Source organism: Tubulanus polymorphus, chromosome 1 (assembly GCF_964204645.1).
Source record: "Tubulanus polymorphus chromosome 1, tnTubPoly1.2, whole genome shotgun sequence".
NCBI lineage: Eukaryota > Metazoa > Nemertea > Palaeonemertea > Tubulaniformes > Tubulanidae > Tubulanus > Tubulanus polymorphus.
In genome coordinates, this window is record NC_134025.1 from 11,723,010 (window position 1) to 11,743,345 (window position 20,336).

At 38.2% G+C, this 20,336-nt stretch overlaps 1 protein-coding gene across 5 annotated transcripts; it reads right to left on the reverse strand.

The window, feature by feature from the left end:
* Window positions 1-532: 532 nt before the first annotated feature.
* LOC141909508 (uncharacterized) lies at window positions 533-15,514 on the reverse strand. 5 transcript variants are annotated; one of them, XR_012619752.1, is made up of 9 exons: window positions 15,406-15,485; window positions 11,866-14,064; window positions 9,846-10,021; window positions 9,307-9,445; window positions 9,052-9,201; window positions 7,776-7,842; window positions 6,751-6,834; window positions 4,140-4,476; window positions 533-2,777 (listed from the first exon to the last, which is right to left on the reverse strand). XR_012619752.1 is itself a non-coding variant. In XM_074799932.1 (8 exons), exons 2-8 carry the CDS (start codon window positions 14,020-14,022, stop codon window positions 4,202-4,204), a joined length of 3,048 nt encoding a protein of 1,015 aa, XP_074656033.1. In that variant the 5' UTR covers window positions 14,023-14,064; window positions 15,437-15,514; the 3' UTR covers window positions 533-4,201. The 5 variants fall into 5 exon arrangements, 4 of the variants coding, with proteins under 4 accessions (XP_074656033.1, XP_074656023.1, XP_074656047.1 ...); XM_074799932.1 differs by having other exon boundaries at window positions 533-4,476; window positions 15,437-15,514; XM_074799922.1 differs by having other exon boundaries at window positions 533-4,476.
* Window positions 15,515-20,336: the final 4,822 nt, after the last annotated feature.

Here is a 20,336-nt window from a genome sequence, read left to right on the forward strand (position 1 = left end):
AAGAAAAACTGGAACGGTATTTCTGTGTCTAATAGGGGATTTGGTACAGACCATAGAACACCTGAAAAACTATAGCGAATATATTTGCCACACAGCTTTAATATATCCACAGCTTTAGTTCAACTCTTACACAACCAGATGACACACGGATTGAAGAGTGACGAGATATATTTCACAGTACATGTTTACACATTTATTACTTTACAGTAGCATTTACAAGTATATACATAATATATCTGAACAATATATTATCAATAACCTCGACTAGTAATATGTATATAATAATACATGTACAGTTATATATTTACAGTCACTTTTTATCCCATATAAAGCCTCATCTTAACAATTCCAAATAAATCAAATATCGTCATCGTCGGTTCATATACCGGGTATATCTCATCACATAACCATTTATATACATCTTTGGAATGTTTATATGCATATATATATATATATATATATATATATATATATATATATATATATATATATATATATATATATATATATATATATATATATATATTACGCTTCCATAAATAAATAAATAAATAAATCTATTCACCTATAATTTAGAATTTTGCAGTCGCAGTGGATTTTACCGGTTAATAGACTATCATCATATTGCAAAACCCGGTATAAGGTTCTATTTTGATACCCCTAACTTTTTTTAATCTTTGCAAAATTCACTAATTTCGAAGTTGACCGACGATGCATAAAGTTGATAAGTTCTATCCATGAGAAAATACAGAGATTTATGAGACTGAACTATTGTATTCCGATGTTGTTTGAAAAGGAAATGTGTGGGGCAAAAAAGGTCAACAAAAGGTCCAAGGCGATCAATATGACACGTGTGAAGAACTTAACCTGCCTCTTCGACAACAGATGGGATTTTCTTAAGGTACTTAATGTGTACTGTTGGTGTGTGGAACTGGATCCAGTGTCAAATAAAACTCACACACCACTGTGGTCCTGGATCCAGAGTCAAATTCATCGTTCAATAATCTACGAAAACGATTCCCTGATGCCAGATCTCATTCCTCATTAAGCAACCTGTTTCACATAAAATTCAGCACAACTGTCACAAGACTAGAACAAAATCATAAAATTGTAGAGATTCGTATTAGAGAAATACGGTTTTTGAAAGAAACCTTCATTTCCATAGTCGGGTCTTTTGACCTAAGTGAGAAAATTCAACTAAATATCGATGAAATGAAATATCAGTAATAAACAGATTTTCTAGTCATGTGAAATCCAATTATTTACGCGTACTCTCTTTCATGTATTATTCATATTCCTCTGTAATTTGTACTAGAAATGTATAACCTTAGTACCACAGCTACATTAGTCCAATACAGAATGGTTTACCCTATGATTACAACTATAAACCTGGGCCGCCTTCTCATATACACATACACTATGTGAAATTAATACTCTAATAATATATCATCCCTTATCCTCTTATTATGATTGTTATAAGGGGGTAGTAGCCGTATCTATGATATGGCCTCAGGGCACCAATCTTATAGAGGTAAATCATATACAGCAAATTTTATAATTAGACCATAAAACTGGCACCTCGGTGAACATAGGTGAAATCGAACAATGTTATGGTATAAATGAATGAATACATTCCGGGTTGTCTGTGGTGAAAAATACATGAATATCTCCAGCAATTTCCAATGAAAACTGCAGCGAATGATAGCTCATAGTTCATGTAGCAAAAACACTAAACCCCATATGGGATGTAATTGTGACTCAGTGTCTCTTAACCTGCCACTAGCTACCAATGATCTGAACGAACTGAGATAACAGGTAATTTCTACAATCAGCAGAGATATTTACCGCTTCTGGCAATTTGTATGCAACCTCTTAAGATGTTGATTCAAAATCGAAACACAAAGTGGGCGTCACTAATCATTTCTAATGTTGCTAAATTAAGATCACATTTAGCAGTTTTAGGGCTAATACTATCTGGTCATCCCTGAATTTGAGGATTTTTAGGAGTATTCGGGGGGTAAATGTCAGCTATCAGGCAGGAATTATGAGCCTAGCTGATTATCTAGAAACAATATCATATATGCGGTCCAATCCAAGCACTTTTCCGATTGCCCGGGACAAGTATATTCTCATCAGGGCAAGTAGGTTATCATTATCATCACTTGTCCCGATACAACGGATGATAGTGCCACCGATCGGACAGCCTGTGTAGGGCAAGTAGCTTTTGGAGGGGGCAAGCAAAATTTCAGATATGCTTGCCCCCTGGGCAAGTGGCTTTCATTCCTTAGATCGGACCCTGATATAGTAAGTCACAAAACATTGCATCATGCGTGTGCAGAGGGGAGTTCGGAACAAACACCCTTTTCTGGAAAGTGCCCCCCACAAAACCAACTTTATGGACTTATGACGAATGATTAAATGGCCAATGAGTAACTAAATAGAAATAGGTTTCTAGTCTTGTTCTTGGGGATTAAGATATCATTTGGATATGTAAACCTACATTTTATAGGGCGAAACAGATAACTAGGGTCCAGGAACACCATGTCCGCTTGGGGAAATGCATGACGATTATACAATTTCAATATTCAACACCCCTTGGTTTACAAAAACAGTCATCATTGAGCTTTTGAAACTTTTATCACAATATGCATACGTACCAACACATATGGAAATACCGCATTTTCCGCTTTTCTACTACCCTGGACACACACCAAAACCAATGACCTTGAACCTCACCATAACCATAGAGAATGTCACACGCCGGAGTAAAAACATGCCTAAGTACAAATATATAGGTCTTTGGTAAAAATGGATACCATATTTGCTCGCTAATGCCCCCTGGTGAATATATACAAAAACCAATGACCTTGAAATTCAGAAAGCGCCCGCTGGTGAACAAATAACCTTGAAATTCAGGACAATTATAGAATATGTCACATTAGCTAATGTTTCGTAAACAATTACGTACAAAATGGCATCTGAAATGTTCCCATGTCAGTTTTTGGGCTGGGGATGTGTGTGGGGTAGATAAATGTATAAACCAAACATCAAGATAATCCATCTAAGTGTCTCAAAGCTTTCTAGAATAACAGGATTCTGTCTAGGACTGACTATCCTCCCTCGGCAGGGATTCAAACCTGATGGCATTGAGATCGCCATGACACGAAACCCTGCCACACACTACATGCCCAGTTTAGATGATGTCATTATTATCCTATTTTATTTTAGCCCAGGTCTTTACCCATTTACAGTTATTCTGCGAAATTTGCCTCAGCGATTATACAACGAGCAATCTGATTGGTGCCGCCAGTTTTTGTGTGGTAAACCTGTGCATGTACCAGCGCCGTGCGCCCGGTCTAGTGTTGCAGGGGTTCATGTCGTGGCTGAGTGTAGTGATGCCATCAGGTTTGAATCCTATCCAATAGGGGATGAGGACCAATGGACACAGGCGGTTGGAAGGACAAATGAAAGCAATTGTCCGCTAGGACTCAACTCTCAATTGGCCTGAAAATAGGTAAAAAGTGTGCCCTTAGTCTATCAAGAGTGCCTTGGATTCGAACTGGCCCCATCAATGTAAACTCAGCACACCCATGATGAATGACCTACAATGACTTAAAAAGAAAAAAAATTTCTACCAGTAGTATTTTTCCAGAATTCAAGGAAGTTTCAAGGAGTTAAAGTGCAAATTATTTTAAATTAAGAGGAGATTCGAGGTCCTTGAAAGTATTGAGGTCCTCAAAAGTACTTGTTCAAATTAGACAAGTTTTCAAGGAGAATCAAGGAATGCTAGTACATTGTGGTATGAACACTGGGTTCCCCTGTTAGTCCATGTATGAGCTTATAACAAGACAACGTGAATCCTAAATATCTTGCTAGAGCAATAATTGACAAATTCTACCTAACATAATAAGCCTCGCAAGGTTTTCCCGCGATAGGAATCTTAACCAATTTTTATCAGTAAACCTTACTTAATCCTGATCATTTGGGACCTATGAAATCAATCATGTTCAGGAAAAATCTGCATAACCAGCAAACATAAAAATGCACGCATATATTTATGTATTCATTTTAAGTTGAAACATGATGGCCGGATTATGGTAGATCAATCTGCTTAAACTGATCTGGCTAAGTGAGTTTACCGGAAATATTGATAATATCTCTTCGAAAAAAAGGTTGGTACTTGTGCTATACAAGCTGCCTTTCAATCAGACAATCTAGCTGCCTCTTGTGAAGGTGAAGTATCAGTTGTTGTCGGACTCGTCAGCGGAAACATCAGTACGCCGGCCTGCATGAATGAGAGATTCTGCAATGTCGCCAAAATGCTTGTTGCTTCAGCGGTCAAATTCTCGTCATTTTTATCACAAACTTTCATCGTTGGTTTCATGGACGCCAGGATGCTCTCAAGTGCATTGATAGGTTTGGTTTCTGTTTGCTCTTTCGGTGGTTCAATAGACGATAAGAACTCACTTTCGAGGGCTATTGATAAAAAGATGGAAAAAGATTTATTATATTACTCTCCTTCAAAAATTGTAAATGGGTTCATCTAACTTTCCACTGCTATTTATCATTTTTTGGTAATTATCATAAACACTAGCAACCAAATGTCTTGTAAACAAAAAGTGCAAGTCTACAAATTACTCAACTGGGCACCCATAATTCGAAGCAACATTGGGGCCAAGTGAACTGAGTTGAAACTGTTCAACCACTACTGATTTCCTTTTGATCCAGTTGTAGGACACTAAAGTCACATTCCGTCTTAAGCCCAGAGTTATGATAAATACCAGTCATATGTGATGAGACATCTCCTGGGGTTTTAATGTGGACCTTTAACCCGGGGGGGAGGGGGATTGTTCAATTCATTGTCCCAGTTTAAAGTTAAAACTTGTCTACAAAACGAGTACCCAGATATTAACCCTGCTGTCACACCCTCCATCTCTCTGCACCTGTCTCAAATAATGACTAGAATGTCTGACCCACAATGCTTTGACCACTCATGTTTAAGAAACTAATGGTCACAGGTTTGACATTAAAATTTCTAAAATAGTTTTCCATTCCAACTGTGTAACTCGGTCACATCGTTGGTCTCATTTCAGTTCATGTGTAAACAAAAATTTAGGTTTCTCACCTAATGATAAATGTTTATCATTTTATTTACTCGCCAGTCAAAATAACATAGTTCATTATGCTTGAACTGTTCTGTATTCTAACATAAATCTGGCATACCCTCATATAATACTGGTAGTCATTCTATGATATGATTTTAGAAGACTGAAATTGAGAGATTTTAGATGAATTTTCACCAGGCATGAATTTTTATTTTCCATTGTGGATCAAACATTCTAAATATCCGAAACCTTCCACAACCATTCTACATTTTGTATTATTCTTTCTAGAGACAAATCAGTTATTACACAGTGTTTTACTAGGTTGCATCAGTGGCATTACATATAACAGACTTTGTATCTTGTAGTTTTTGATATAACATACTTCAAACAATGAAAAACATATGAAAAAACTCATAACAAATCAAATCCACTTCATGAACATCAAATGATGATTGAATCATGAGTAAAGTGGATCTCATGGGAGCCATTACATTTTCAACTGAAATATTTGAGTATCATATGCACAACAGGAAAATAAGTCAGAGACTACAAATAGATATATAATCCTGCATACATATATAATACTGCATTTAACTGTAATGTTAAAAGCTCATATCCTTTAACGGATAAGTATGATTACTAATGTCTAATACCGCATGAAGACTGTAAACTGAAAAGGTCTGCTGAAACGGCATTCTAAAAAAAGATGTTTACAATTTCGAATGAAATGTATTGAATCGATTTAAGTGCAAAGAGTTGCTGAATTTACTGGAGGAGCAACATAGTTCTTTGAAGTTGTAAGATTGAAATTTTGGTCCAACTACATGCACAGGTATACAGATGATTGAACTAAATTCATCTGATGAACTCCTATGACTATCCAGCTCATATTGTTTGGTCAGCATTGACCTATTAACCTAACTCAATGTCCGGCCAGTCCTATTAAATCGAATAATCACTTGCACAATCCTAGGACCATTGCTTGGTACGTATCATATCATAATTTGTCTAACTCCTATATCATGATCAATAAAGTTGAAAAAAATCACTGGTCTCAAATCAACTCAAATTAGGAGAAGTCTACCGTACATATCACCCAAGCCAGACATATTCTCAGTCTAGAAAGATCCGACTTGAGCAGAGTCTACGGTAAGGCTGGTTAAAACCAATTTACAAAGCTTACAAAAACTGATACACCCCCAGCTTACAAACACTGATTACATGAACAGAAATCATCGACAACAAACTACATGTAGTTTTCACTGAATACACATATATCAAAAGAAAAATTGTGACTCGATGGTGCATAAAATAAAAGACAAAAATGGATTTAAGTACATAATAGCAAACGAATAGTTACACAGTAAATCAAAACGGCATGCACATGCTCCTTCTAACCCCAAGCTACCATAAGAAAAATAACCTCATCAGTGGGAAAATAGAAACAGGCAAATTGCAGGTATCTAAGATAAAGAGTCGACAACCATAAGTGATAGATATGAGATGTGCAAAGTTGTCAAAAATTGTAATTTTCTTTTGTACAACATTTAAAAAATTAAAAGAAAAAACAAAAAACCAACATGGCCGCGTCCTAACACCGAATAAGATTTCAACTGGATCACCATATTAGAAGCTACTGACATACCTGACGGCTTTGATTTGACTTCGGCATCCATAGAGGAATTTTTGGTAAAGAAGTCCAGGTCCAGTAAACAGGAACTGTTTGTCGCTAGAAATTAATGATTCAGTACGATTTTCGTTTTAGGAAATGGAACCCAATTCAACTACAAGCTTGAAAACTCTACAGTTGACTGTGGCAAACGAGAATCCACCAGGTGACCACAATGAGCATTTTTTAGGACGATGAAGCCGGATTTCTTCTCAGTTTCAATTAAATCATAATTATCCATACATCTCAAATTCTAAGAATGGGGAATAGCACTATCAATGAACCCTAAAACACAATCTGAATTCATCAATTATTGCCTGATTTTTTTATGTGGGAGGCTAAAAATCTATATTTAAGTTAATTAATAATGAACTAAATTTTGACTAAGATGTTCCAATCTTACGCACGCCATCTGGTGGGATAGCTGGTGACACAAGGTCCTCATTAAGTTTTATTCAATTGCAAGGCCTATCTAACTAAGCACCTCTTCGTGAATTCAAGAAGTAACATGATATATCCTGTTTTATGAAATAATGTGATGGCTCATGAAACTCCCCAAGATGTAAATGGACTTTTAAATACCTAAATCCAAGTTACCCATTCTTAAATGTATCATTTGTAATTATTTTTCAATTTTAAAAGCACTGGGTTATATAGCAATTTCGAAACATTGTAAGAGATTTAGCAACAGGGACATCAATTCAGTTCAAGTACAGTAGAACAGAATTACTGCCTATCATGAAAAACAAAGTGTATCCCTACAAAATCTTCCTAATCGAAATTTTCATATCTCAATTTATAGAACTTTTGTACTGCTTTTATATCAAACAGATTCAAATTAACTCAGTACAATATCCTACTAAAACAGATTTGTCAAAACCTTTTTAAAAGCGGTCACATTCCAATTCTTTCAACACCCACATGGGAACAACGATGATATCGTATCAATACTGAATTGTGTGAGATAATTAACAAACAATATTATAATAAATGATGCTTACTATCCAAAGGGTTCGTGAGTCCGCTACTGCCCCAGTCAAACTCCACAGGTGGAATCGACTCCAGTGGCTGAAACAGATAGCAGTACAGTTTGTTTCAACAAAAATCAATTACGTCAGACGAAATTGATGTTAAATGTACCTATTTGAGCATGGCATGGAATGGTGATGAAAAACATATATAAAGCACACATACAAAAAACAAGGGTAGGAAAAAGCCCAAAAGAGAATTCATTAGAACAAGTGGTTCACACCAATCAATACGCATGGCACCTTTATTTCATACAAAAAAAAAGTTTCACCTCGGATATACCATAACCTTAGATATCTACATTCTATAGAGGTCTTGCATGTCACGTCACAGTTAATTTGCCAATGAATGCCGAGGCTTGCCATAAATAACAACAAAAAACAATCAGGGGATGTACAAACTTTGTGGGTCTGTCATGTTGATCACATTGTGATTGCCAACGAAGATGGCAAAGCACATGGCTGCAAAACGTCTATATGAAGTATCTATGTCAACATTTTTTCTAAGAGTGTGTATTTCTCATAGATAACAAACGTCCGAAATTCGACGACCACCGGTGTACTAAACTGATATGATGTCGAGTACCGGTATGTATCAAAGTAGAAGACTGAATTGAATTTTGATCCCCAAACCGCATCGAAGGCCAATATAATAACGCCAATACATGCTGTAGAATTCTTTCAGTTTAACAGTTTATAGTAAATAAATGTATGGTGCTATGACATTATTTCGAAGGTGCGTGCGTTAGTGGTTACATTTAATACCGGACAGTGGATGACAAGCAAAAAGATGAAAAATGAGCTCGAGAACCTTCATGCTACGACAGTTGGCTCTTCACTTGTTAGTAAATGAAACCATCTTCAGTATATCTATGGTATACCGGTATATGAATAAATTGCAAGCTGTTATGTTTAGAGTAGGGTAGATAAGACAGGCAATGAGTGAAACCCAAGTGTTTGTTTACCCCAGTACGTTCCTGGGTACCGGTACTCAGATACATTTGCATACATAACAGAAGCGGGAAATCATCCAAATAGTAAGTTCAAGGTAGGACCACAATCTAAATCGGCAAACGTGCCTGATGAATGATCTCTACTACCGGGTAGCAGCAAAATAACTACTTAACTAAAATTTCAAGCATGTTACCCAGGTATAATAGACATGAGAAAGCATTAACTTGTGCTAGACAATGAAGGTTGCTAATCTTACGGTAACCTATTACAGTATGAGTAACACTAAAACACTCACTACATGCTGTTGTGTAGGAGATTCCTTCGATGTGTCAACTAATGTGGCGTCGGATTGCGGCTCGATCTTCTGTACTGGCTCGCGACTGGGTTCTAACAATCCGAGATTTGCTGCAAAGATCGGTATGGCCGGTTTCTTGTGGCCATGCAGCTGAAAAATTCATGGAAAAAAATACATTTGTCGAAATATGAAGTTGTACACCTATTTAAATACACTACAAGATGGATTTGTGTCAAAAACAGTCTCAACACATACGATATTTCGCGGATCAATATGCAAAGCGGTTAGAAGTTTTCCGTAACTTTTAGAATCCGCCCATTGATGTGTCAACGCGTTCGTATTTTCGGAATCATACAAGTTCTTCCACACGTTCAACTCTAACATCTGTATTTGACTGAAAATAGAATATTCAACATTTCATTCAGAAGAATGATTCTCGAACTATGGAACCGGGGATACCATTACAACTTGGTGAAATGCCTGTCAATCCGACAATTTCAATATTGAATGCGCCCTGGGGAACAAATACTGTTAATAAATTGGCTCACCATAGTCATAGAACTTGTCATCAGCTAGAATTTTGCAATTATTGATTAATAGGGCCTATATAACATATAGCCCCCATAACTGTATTTCGTCTAAGAACGGATGGATGATGGACGAAAAGTGAATGCAATAGCCCGATGGGACATAAGCCCCGAGTGGGCTAAAAGATTAGCCCATAAGTATTGATGTTACACGATATTTCAATTTTTAATTTTGAACTATATCTAACGCAGTACATGACATATTACCTCGATTTATTCTTATGTTTCCCTTCGGTCTTTTTCTCATCCTTATTGACAATCACTTTTCGATCCTTAATGATCACTTCGGCGAGTTTGTAAATTGTGGCTCCAATGGAATCTTCATCATCATCATTAGTGAAGCATTTACTGATGACAATGCTGATTTTGGACTGGACAGTAACCTGACAACAGGGTAGGAAATCACTTCATTACAAACGGATAAAGATGTCTCTCAAATAGGCTTATTACTGTCAACCATAAGCCTCAATTTTTAATAATCACTCAATCCATTTGCCACACATTATTTCAGTCAACTCCAGCTTACATTTCTTACTACCATCTGATTTTGTCTGAGGTAGCCTTTGCACAATTAGCAAATTTTGAATCTTAAATTTTTTCATTCAAGGCAATTTTGTGAGGTAAGGCCTCGCCACGAAGTTCAAGGTATCTCATTTTATTTCATTCCTCATTATAGACAAAGAAACTCTGGTGCCACCAGAACTATGAGCACTTAAAGGGGTGATGAAGAGGTTTTAAAAAAACTTCTCAATCTTATTTTCTTTGTATAAAACATTCACAACATTCAATAACAACTGTTGGCTTCCTAAACTTCCGACGTTTGATTGGAATCTGATGTATTTGAGTCACTATTTTGCACTTTAATCGCTGTTAGTATCACCCGTTTCTATACACTACACCATGTTGTTTTGGTTCGGGTTCTCAGAAAGACGCCACACTTCCGGGTTAGGAAGGAATCAGCGCGGCCGATCAAAAGTCTTGTTTTAACACTAATTGAAGAACTAAAAATTAATTTCTTGACCACTAAATCAATAAATAGGTTATAATTGATGATAAAAAATACTTTTAGCCATATCTCAAAAACCTCTTCATGACCCCTTTAAGGATAGTGACCAATACAACACCCCTGTCATTTCATTGATATTGCCCCAATCTATCAAATTCTAGGGAAAATTACTGTTGGATAATGTTTGTCAAAGGTAAGCCAGGACATACATTGTACACAAAACCATCAGAAATTCAATACAGCTTAAATGTTATAGGCAAATTAAATGTATATCAACGCATGTTTTTCAATGATCTGTCAGTACATCCTATCACTCAAATTTCCAGGCAATCGATTGCCACAGACGATTGCTAACCCCGGTCAAAATGTTTTAAAATAGTTTTTGATGACCCATTATTTTCACTGACTGCCCTGCAATTCGCCTTCTTGGAAAATATTTGTCTTGCAAGAAACAAGTCTCTGCTGTAGAACGATAACCACACTCAAACGTGGTGAACGGATGATAAGATAATAAATAGTGGGATTTTATCTTATTAAGTCTCTGCTGTACTACAAGGAGTCCATTGTATATGGTTGTAAGCATTTAGGTCAAAATGAAGTACAACAGGATGACCACAATCCTTCCACATCCAAATTGCTGGTGTTTTCGTGGTAAAAGCACTTCTCACCCAGGAGTCAATAAGTCCCTGGCATTATTGATGACTCCTGAAGAGTGCCTAGTAGCTGCTCGGATGTTACTTCTTTTCGCGCCATTGAACATTGTATCACAGTGAAAAAGAGCGCTATAGAAATCAAATAACTATAACTATTACTATGACCAGAGAGTTTTTATCTTGACAGACCCAAAATTTTCACTTTCAGCTGATATTATTTTTTTTATAGGGATTTTAAAATTTACCATATAAAACAAAAATTGTAGAGTTGTTAAGTTCCAATGACAGGACGTTGCGACTATAAAATTACAATCCGTTGGGAAAGCGGGCGAGTGAAATAAACACCATTTCCTGTGTTTACCAGAGTTTATCCAATTCCCTGTTATGTTTTCCCTGTTTTCCAGCATCGTGGTCACCCCATACAATATCAATGACATATTCATTCATCAATCCCACGAAAATATCAGTCCCCACATGATTAAAATGTTATAAATTTCGATTTAATCCAATGATTGGAGGTTTGTTCCAACGATTACAATGACAAGACATTTTTAGTTCAGTTACTTACTGAGTTCTGATGATTTTTCTGTAATGACTCGACAGATGGCTTAACTGCTGAGCTATCAAAGTCACCGAAACTGTTATCGCAATCTTCAAAATCACCGAAATTATGCGCTGGCGCTTCAATGGTTGTTCGAGTAGCTTCTTCAAATCCTCCAAAATCGTCATCATCTACATCATTATCTTGATCAATTTTCAATGGTTCATCACTAGGACCAGCAAAACTGGCCCAGTCACTCTCTTCTGTAGATGCTGTTGTCAAACCATTATCAGCTGTATCATCACTTGTAGCAAATGCTGCCCAATCAGAGGCACCATCTGGCTTGGCAACACTTCCGAAATTATCCGCAAAGGATGTAAATTCAATTTTTTGGCTATCAGCGAATTGGAAGTCATCGAAATCATTTTCAGCATTTACCATGTCAGAAACTTTCTCATCCTCAACAGGTTTATGATCATCTACTTCTTGATTGCGGATTTCAAGCTCTTGCGGAGATTGAAACTCATCGAAGTCATTTTCAGCATCTGCCATTTCAGAAATATTTTCATCTACACCAATTATTGGATTATTGGTATTCGCGTCTTGATCGGAAACTTTGAATTCTGGCCGAAATTGAAAATCATCAAAATCAGTCTCAGCATCTATCTTTCCGGAAATATCTATATCGTCCAAATTTTCTATAGATTTTAAATCAACAGTTTCTCGCTCATGATCGCGAGCGGAATCCTTGTGAACTTGTTTATCATCGATTTCATTAACCATTGGACTATGATTGACGTTAGTAAATTCTTCATCTGAACAACCAGCGGAAACGTTTTTCTCTTCGTGAGTAGCTGTGTCCTTCTCGGCGCTATCGAGAACATCTGGCGTATCGAGATTGCTTGCAACTTCATTTTCTAAATCGGTGGCATTTTCTGCATTCACTACATATGCACACGATCGATAATCAAGATCTGTCACTTCTTCAATTTTTGTTTTTTCCACCACCTCAGGGCGATCGAAACTAGCAGGATCTTCAAATTCGTTACAACCCAACTTTTTGACAATTTCATTTTGACTAGATTGACTTTGTTGTGACGATTTGACACCCACATTCATGACTGAATTGGACAAATCCGACGAACGAACGAGTTCGTTAGCAGCTATAGCTTTATCGTGAGAATTAACAGTACTTTGTTCTGAGTTTGGATTGCCATTCGTAACATGAACTTCGTTTTCTAGGCGTAGCTCTTCGCCGAAAGACTTTGCATCCCCGCGAATATCATCGTTAGTCGAAGGTGTGATGATCGATTCCCTGAAGTCGAGGTCCGAAGTTGGTTGGTCGCTCATCGCGCTTGTATTCGTGCTAGAAGAGGAATCCTGGTCGTCAACGTCGTGAGGGATTTCTTCCCCTGTGTCTGCTTGGGCGGCTTCTTCGCGATCGCTAGAAACGACGACGTCTCTAGGCTTTTCCGTAGTAAGCTCCGGATAGTAATCAAAGCTGCGATTGTCTTCGGAGAAATCGGGATATTCTTCCGATTTTGGCAGAGGAGAAATGTCACTGCTCAAACCTGAGTCGATAATCGATTCATCAGTGAACTTTCCGACGGTGGAGGCAGTGTCAGTAGAAGTATTTTCAGAATCGAGCTCAGACAGGTCCGGCTTCACGTTACCGCATCGATCTTCTAAGACATTTTCAGATGGAATGCTTTGCTGTTCGGTGGCGTCGAACTTATCAGTTGACAATTCATTTGGTATATTCGAATTACACGCAAGTCCGCTATCCACATTCGCGCTGTATTCATAATCGTTGAAGTCACTGTTCGCTTTCGGACTGTGACTGAGCTGTCCCGACGAGCAGGGCGAACTTATATCCGCGAAGCCACCGTGCGAATCACTCGCCGGTGAAAAATCCGGTGGACTCTCAGCGAAATTCGCCCAGTTGTCGTTCACTTCGATCGGAAACGAAACATTATCCAAGCTTCGATGCTTTTCGGATTTCGTTTTGAAAAACGCATTGTTTTCATTTGTTTCAGCTGGAAGACCATTATCGATTATGTGGTTCGCCGATGTAAATCTTCCGAATTCATCGTCGTCGTCATCGTCATTCCACACGTCATCATTCACCGCGCTGTCGTCAAGAGGAGGCGGACTCGAAGAGAGGATCGGTATCACACTTGACATGATCGTTGATGAGCGACGCAGATCACCGCATTATACAAACACCTGGAATGAAACCTTGTCGTTATCAGTAAAGTCTCTGAGTGTTATGGAGTGGTGTGGGTGACTTAGTTTGGCTCTAAGAAGCCAGGACATGGGTTTGAAGCCCATAAGTTACTATAGTGGCCCCAGGCAAGAAATGAATCATCAATGCCTCTCTCCACTCAAGAGTGAATGAAAACTTATGGTTAGAAACATAGGCTGGGGGCAATAATACAGATTAATGAGTGTCGTTGAACACTGTATCACAGTGAAATGTGGGGCTAAAATTAAATAATAATGTTGTAATATTTTACTAAGGCCTATGTCATTTCATAGTCCTCAATCATATTTTACCAATTCAATTCATTGTAACTCGTCATTTGGATAAGTCATGGACATAAGCTTTGACAGAGAGTTTGACTGCAGAAGTTTATAGGACTATTTGTAATCCAAGGCATGAAATATCTGCCTGTCCATACTACAATCCATCCTCCCACGGCAGGGATTCGAACCTGATGGCATTGAGATTGCCACAGTACAAAACCCTGCCACACTTATCCGAGTGCGCAGCTTAGAATAGATGTCATTATTAGCCAATCAGATTTATTTTAGCCCAGATCTCCCTATAGTTCTTCCGTGAAAAGACGAGAAGATATACAATAGACCTATCCGTGTAAGCCCATGATTACCAGAAAAACGTTGCTCGAAATATAATCATTTTAATATAGAACTTTTCATATTTGACTGAATTTATTGTGGGATTTCTCTTGTTATTCTCCCGTGAAATTTACCTCAGCGATTAGGCCTATACAACAAGCAATCTGTATAGTTTTCAGCAGGGATTCATGCTGTGGCTGAGCGTAGCGATGCCATCAGGTTCGAATCCCTGCCGAGGGAGGATGACAACAATCATAAGGGTCCACCTAAAAGAACTAGGCCAAAATATAAGTGGCTATTTTTCAAACATGCGGCAAGGCTATAGCATTAACAATACCAAAAAACAGTACAGCCTACTAGAAGAAACTCCACTGAATTAGCTTTGGTTTGCGTTGGTTTTTATATCATTCGAAACGTGTTAGCCTAACTCATTTTCGTTTAGTTTCAAAAACGGTTAAATTTTTGATAGATCTGAATTAATCGTTGCTCAGTAGCTAAATTCCTTTTAACACCTATCAGATATATGTAGGCCTAAACTGACATTATACACAGACTCCACAAGACTGAGGCTGAGCTTTTTTCAGCAGGCCACCCGTCCGAAGCACCCGTCCCAACCCAAGAACCAGACGTCCTTTCCTTTCTTCAAGCCACGGCACAAGCCACAAGGCGTTCAAGTTGAAATAGATTTTTAACCATTATAAAGGTTACCGAAACCGCAGTCTTTTTCAGTATTAGATACCGTCAGTCACTGATGTCTCCGTGATTAATCATCTTTCGGTTAATTAATTAACTTTTCTTCTCGACGAAATGATTTTTTACTTCCGGGTTTGACACTACTGTAGATAGCGCATTATCGCACGCTAGCGTACTCCCGACACCTCCACTGTTGCCAGCAAACGCTTTTCATTAAAACTAACTCAAAATACGAAACGATGGTTAGTCGGAAAAACATCCCCGTCAATTTCAATTTCAATGTTAATTTCAATTTATTCATTATAAATCCAAAGTATAAGATTGTGAATGAAGAAAACAACAATAATAACAAACAGACAAAAAACAAAAATGTGTGACACAAAGATGTGCACTAACAGAAAAATAATAAAAGGAGAGAGAACTAATACCACGTCTAATAAGTGTCTGTTAAGACATAAATGAGGTATGTACCCCAAAAAGTGAGCAAAATATCCAAGAAAAACAGGTCTCATCAATTAATAAATAGACATTAACATATATATATATACAATATTATTTAAGTGATATTTACAAGCCCATGATATATGAATTTCGCAATATTTAAGAAGATTGGTTTATTGGGATTAGTAAAGGCCGAAAGAAAAGTGTCTAGGTTTAGATTTACAATATCATATTTAGTTCTTAAATTATCCTGCAGTTTACAATAAAAAAGAAAATGGGATTCATCGCCGACAGCGTTACAGTGGGGGCAAATACGATTTGGTTGAGCGATGCCGAGTCTCCTTCCTTTTTCAATTATAAGGTTATGACATGACATTCGAAGTTTTGCTATTGCTGATTTTAGAGAGTGGTCTTTTAAGAATAATAAATATGGTTCTAGCTGAAATTTAGATTTCATAGTTCTATAAAAGTTATACCGGCTGTGAGTTGGATCATTGATCTCTGAATTCCAAAAAATAAGAAAACCCTGCTGCATATATTTACATACAATTCTAGTTGATCTGGTTATATTTGGATTGTGCCCTAAATTTTCCCATATATGGTTAAGATTACAGTCTAATAGAATTTTTTTTATACAAGAAACAAAATTAAAACGAGAGTCTCGGGACGAGGATTCATGCATATCTAACAAACAAAGATAGAGCAGGGAGTTTTGATTATTTTTCATGCAATTTAACCAATATTTCACAGAAGATAAAATTATTTCAATGAGTATGGGAAATTGGCCAAGATCTCCAAGGAGAGGTAGAATAGGTGATCTGTTATGGAGTCCAAGGATATGACGAAGGAAACGGTTAACTACTTTTTGCATTGAGCAAAGTTTGAAGATATCACTGTTGGTGAATGACTGTAATGGTACTGTGATCCTCTGGTTATTGGTAAGAGACAACGTAACAAGACCTGGTTACTGTATACTGACTGACTGGAAACATTTATTCGGAGCTTATATACAACAATTATGAAAGAGAGGATTATTTTGACATTTGAATGGTTTTGAGTTTGAACAGTTTTGGTTGATTTGGTACCTGTAATATAATAGTATAGTACTGTAATATAAGCCTATATACAATTCCCGACATTCTCCGGGGCGCAAAGAGTCTTAGATGATGATCCGTGATCTATTGAAGTCCAGCGTTACGTCATAACGATTATGACAATTATTGAATAAACGTACACATATCGATTTCACGATTATTTTACGACGAACGTATATCACAACGGGTAATGATCGATTTCATTACGAAATTTCAGATCGAAATTTCACGACTTATGTATCACAATTAACACGGCGACAACTCGTATAAATATACACTACTCACTATCACTATTGCCCTCCGGGGCACAAACAGAGTTTTCCTGTTCGTAGATTCGTAGTATTCGTTCCCGAGCGGTATCGGCAGCTTGTCTTCTGGGCCGAGTGTCCGAGCGCGACGAGTCACACGATTGACTATTAGTCGGTTGTAGTTCCTCCGGATATGAACAGGTAACTTCTAACGGCACTAATTTAGCTAGCGGCCTGTTCGTGATTCCGTTGGCGGTACGTAGAGAAGCTGATCGAGGGAACCCGTCTCTCCCATACTTAATATCAATAATAATTCCCATCTTCCACTTTACCCGGGGAGAATCATCACAAATATGTACCAAATCCCCTTTTTTAACCTTGATGTCATAATGACCAGAGGAGTTTGTAAAGCGTTCACGTAGTGATGTAAGGTATTCCTTACGCCATCTTGCCCATAATTGTTGGAAAACAAAACTCATGTGCTTCATGCGTGAGGTCAAACTTGCACTCGTCAGAAAGTCTGGATCAGATAAGTTATCTGATTCAAGTTTAACATGGGGAAGGTTTCTAATACGACGACCGTGAATTAAATGTGCAGGAGTTATAGGTTCGGGGTCATCAAAATTTGATGACATGTAGGTAAGAGGTCGATCGTTGACGACTGCCTCGATTTCTGAAACGATTGTTATCAATTCAGTGCTAGAAACGCGTGCGCGACCTAAAACCTTCTTCAGACAAGTCTTAACGATGCCAACCAGCCGTTCCCAATACCCTCCCATCCAAGGGGCACGTTTGGGAATAAATGCCCACTCGACGTGCTCAATTGCCAGCTCATGTGTTAGAGAGGGAGAGGAAAGTAACGTTTTTATTTCTTTAGACGCGCATTCAAATGTCGAGGCGTTGTCAGACATCATTTTCTGCGGAGAGCCTCTGCGACTCGCGAATCTTCTAAAAGTATGCATGAAAATTTCCACTGATAAACATGGAACAACCTCTAAATGTACAGCTCTGGTGACTGCGCAGGTAAAGAGGCAGATGTACATTTTACCTGGTTCGTCTTTAACTGGAATTTCCCCAGTAAAGTCGACGCCGCAAATCGCGAAAGGTCGCATTTCGTTTACGCGTAGAGATGGTAAAGGTGGACTGCGTGGCGTCATGTACGACTTACCAATTACCTTTCTACAGATGATGCATTTTTGTATAATGGATTTAACGACTTGGCGCGCACGGGGCACCCAATACTTTTGACGCAATGTAGTCACCGTCTGTGTAACACCTACATGTTTGGAACGTTCATGGCTATCCCAAACGATAAGAGTAGTAAATTCATCGCGTGGTGGTAGTAACGCGGGAAAACGAGTCTCTGGAGCTAAATCACAATTATGTATACGCCCTGATGACCGTAAAACACGATTGTGGTCAAGGAATAACCGGAGCTGATTAATCATAGGTTTAGATCTAGTACTCGTTTTAGTTCAATACATTCTATAATGTCATGATAATGAACCGACTGAGTCTGCTTCACTATTGCTAATTCAGCATCCTTGAGCTCAGACGCTGTAATCGGTTCCAGGTTTTTATTTCTCGATTTGAGACAAGAAACGAATCGTAATACGTAAGCCATGATGCGTAATACTTCCCGCAATGACGTGAATTGCGATACTTCAATAACAACGGGTCGGACATCAGAATTAGTCATTAATAACGATTTGCATTCTGTTTCAAACAATGAAATTTCAGGGAGATGGCTTGCGCTAGGATGAGTAGGCCAGTTATCTTTCCTTGAAAGCCAAGATGGGCCAGTCCACCACAAGGTATCACTAGCGAGAGTGAAACTATCACAGCCCCTACTCAAAACATCACTAGGATTACTGCTAGATGGGACATAACGCCAGTTGTATTGTGATGTTAAACTACTGATCAAGTTTACCCTATTTCTTACGAATACTGGTAAGGATTTAGACGAATGAATCCATCCTAGTGTGACTAAACTATCAGACCAGAGAAAAACTTCTACATCTAGTTCTGACCCTAGACTATCAACAATATGTTGGGCAAGTCGCGCCGCAACGACAGCGGCCGACAGTTCTAGTCTCGGTATAGACATCGACTTAACGGGAGCAACCCGGCTTTTAGACATAACGAGATAACTCGAAGTAATATCCGGAAAAGACAGATATGCGCAAGCGCCGAAAGCTTTTGCAGATGCGTCCGCGAACACGTGTAGTTGTTCTGAACCGACACCGACTGTCGAGACAGGAGATCTAGGCACTGTGATGGATTCAACTGCTCTTTGGAGATCGCGTATAATCGGTAACCACGAATCCAACACGGTGGCATCGAGCGGTTCGTCCCACTCTGTACCTAACGACCATAGATTTTGTATGAATATTTTGGCCCTAACGGTTATGGGTGCGATGAACCCAAGTGGATCGTATACCTTACTTGCGTCACTTAAAATCTCGCGCTTAGTAGCAAAATTAGTTGTAATGCTGGGTTTTGTCGAGAAACTAAGTAAATCATTATCAACATTCCAATGAAGACCTAGAAATTTAACGATATCTGACTCATCTAAGATCCCTTCAGAACGCGCGAGTTCGCGCGTAGATTTGCAATTTGTCGCCCAAGACCGCAAATTGAATTTTGCATCTGACATGATTTTGCGACTTTCGTGGAAATAGTGATCCAGCTGATCCGGGGATGAATATGAAACTCCAAAGTTATCAACATATACATTTGTAAGCATTGAAGATGCAACAGCAGTGCTGTATTCGGACAAATGTTTGATGACTGTAGAATTTAAGATAAAGGGAGATGAAGTTGCCCCAAATAAAACAACTTTGAACCTATAATGAATGAACCTACGCTCAGGATCAGCTGGGTCACTCAACCAGAGAAAACGAGTGTAATCTCTGTCGCTGTCTGTAAGCAATATTTGTAGAAAAGCCTTTTCTAAATCGGAGATGGCAGCGTACCCGTGAAGCCGAAAACGGATAAGAATGGATGTAATATCGTGTTGCAGTGGAGGACCGGCCTCCAAACAATCATTTAAGCTACGAGAATATCTACCTTCACTACAACTGCAATCAAAAACAATGCGTACTGGCGTTGTTGCAGATTTGCGGAAAACAGGGTGGTGCGGGATATAATGCACATTATTCGA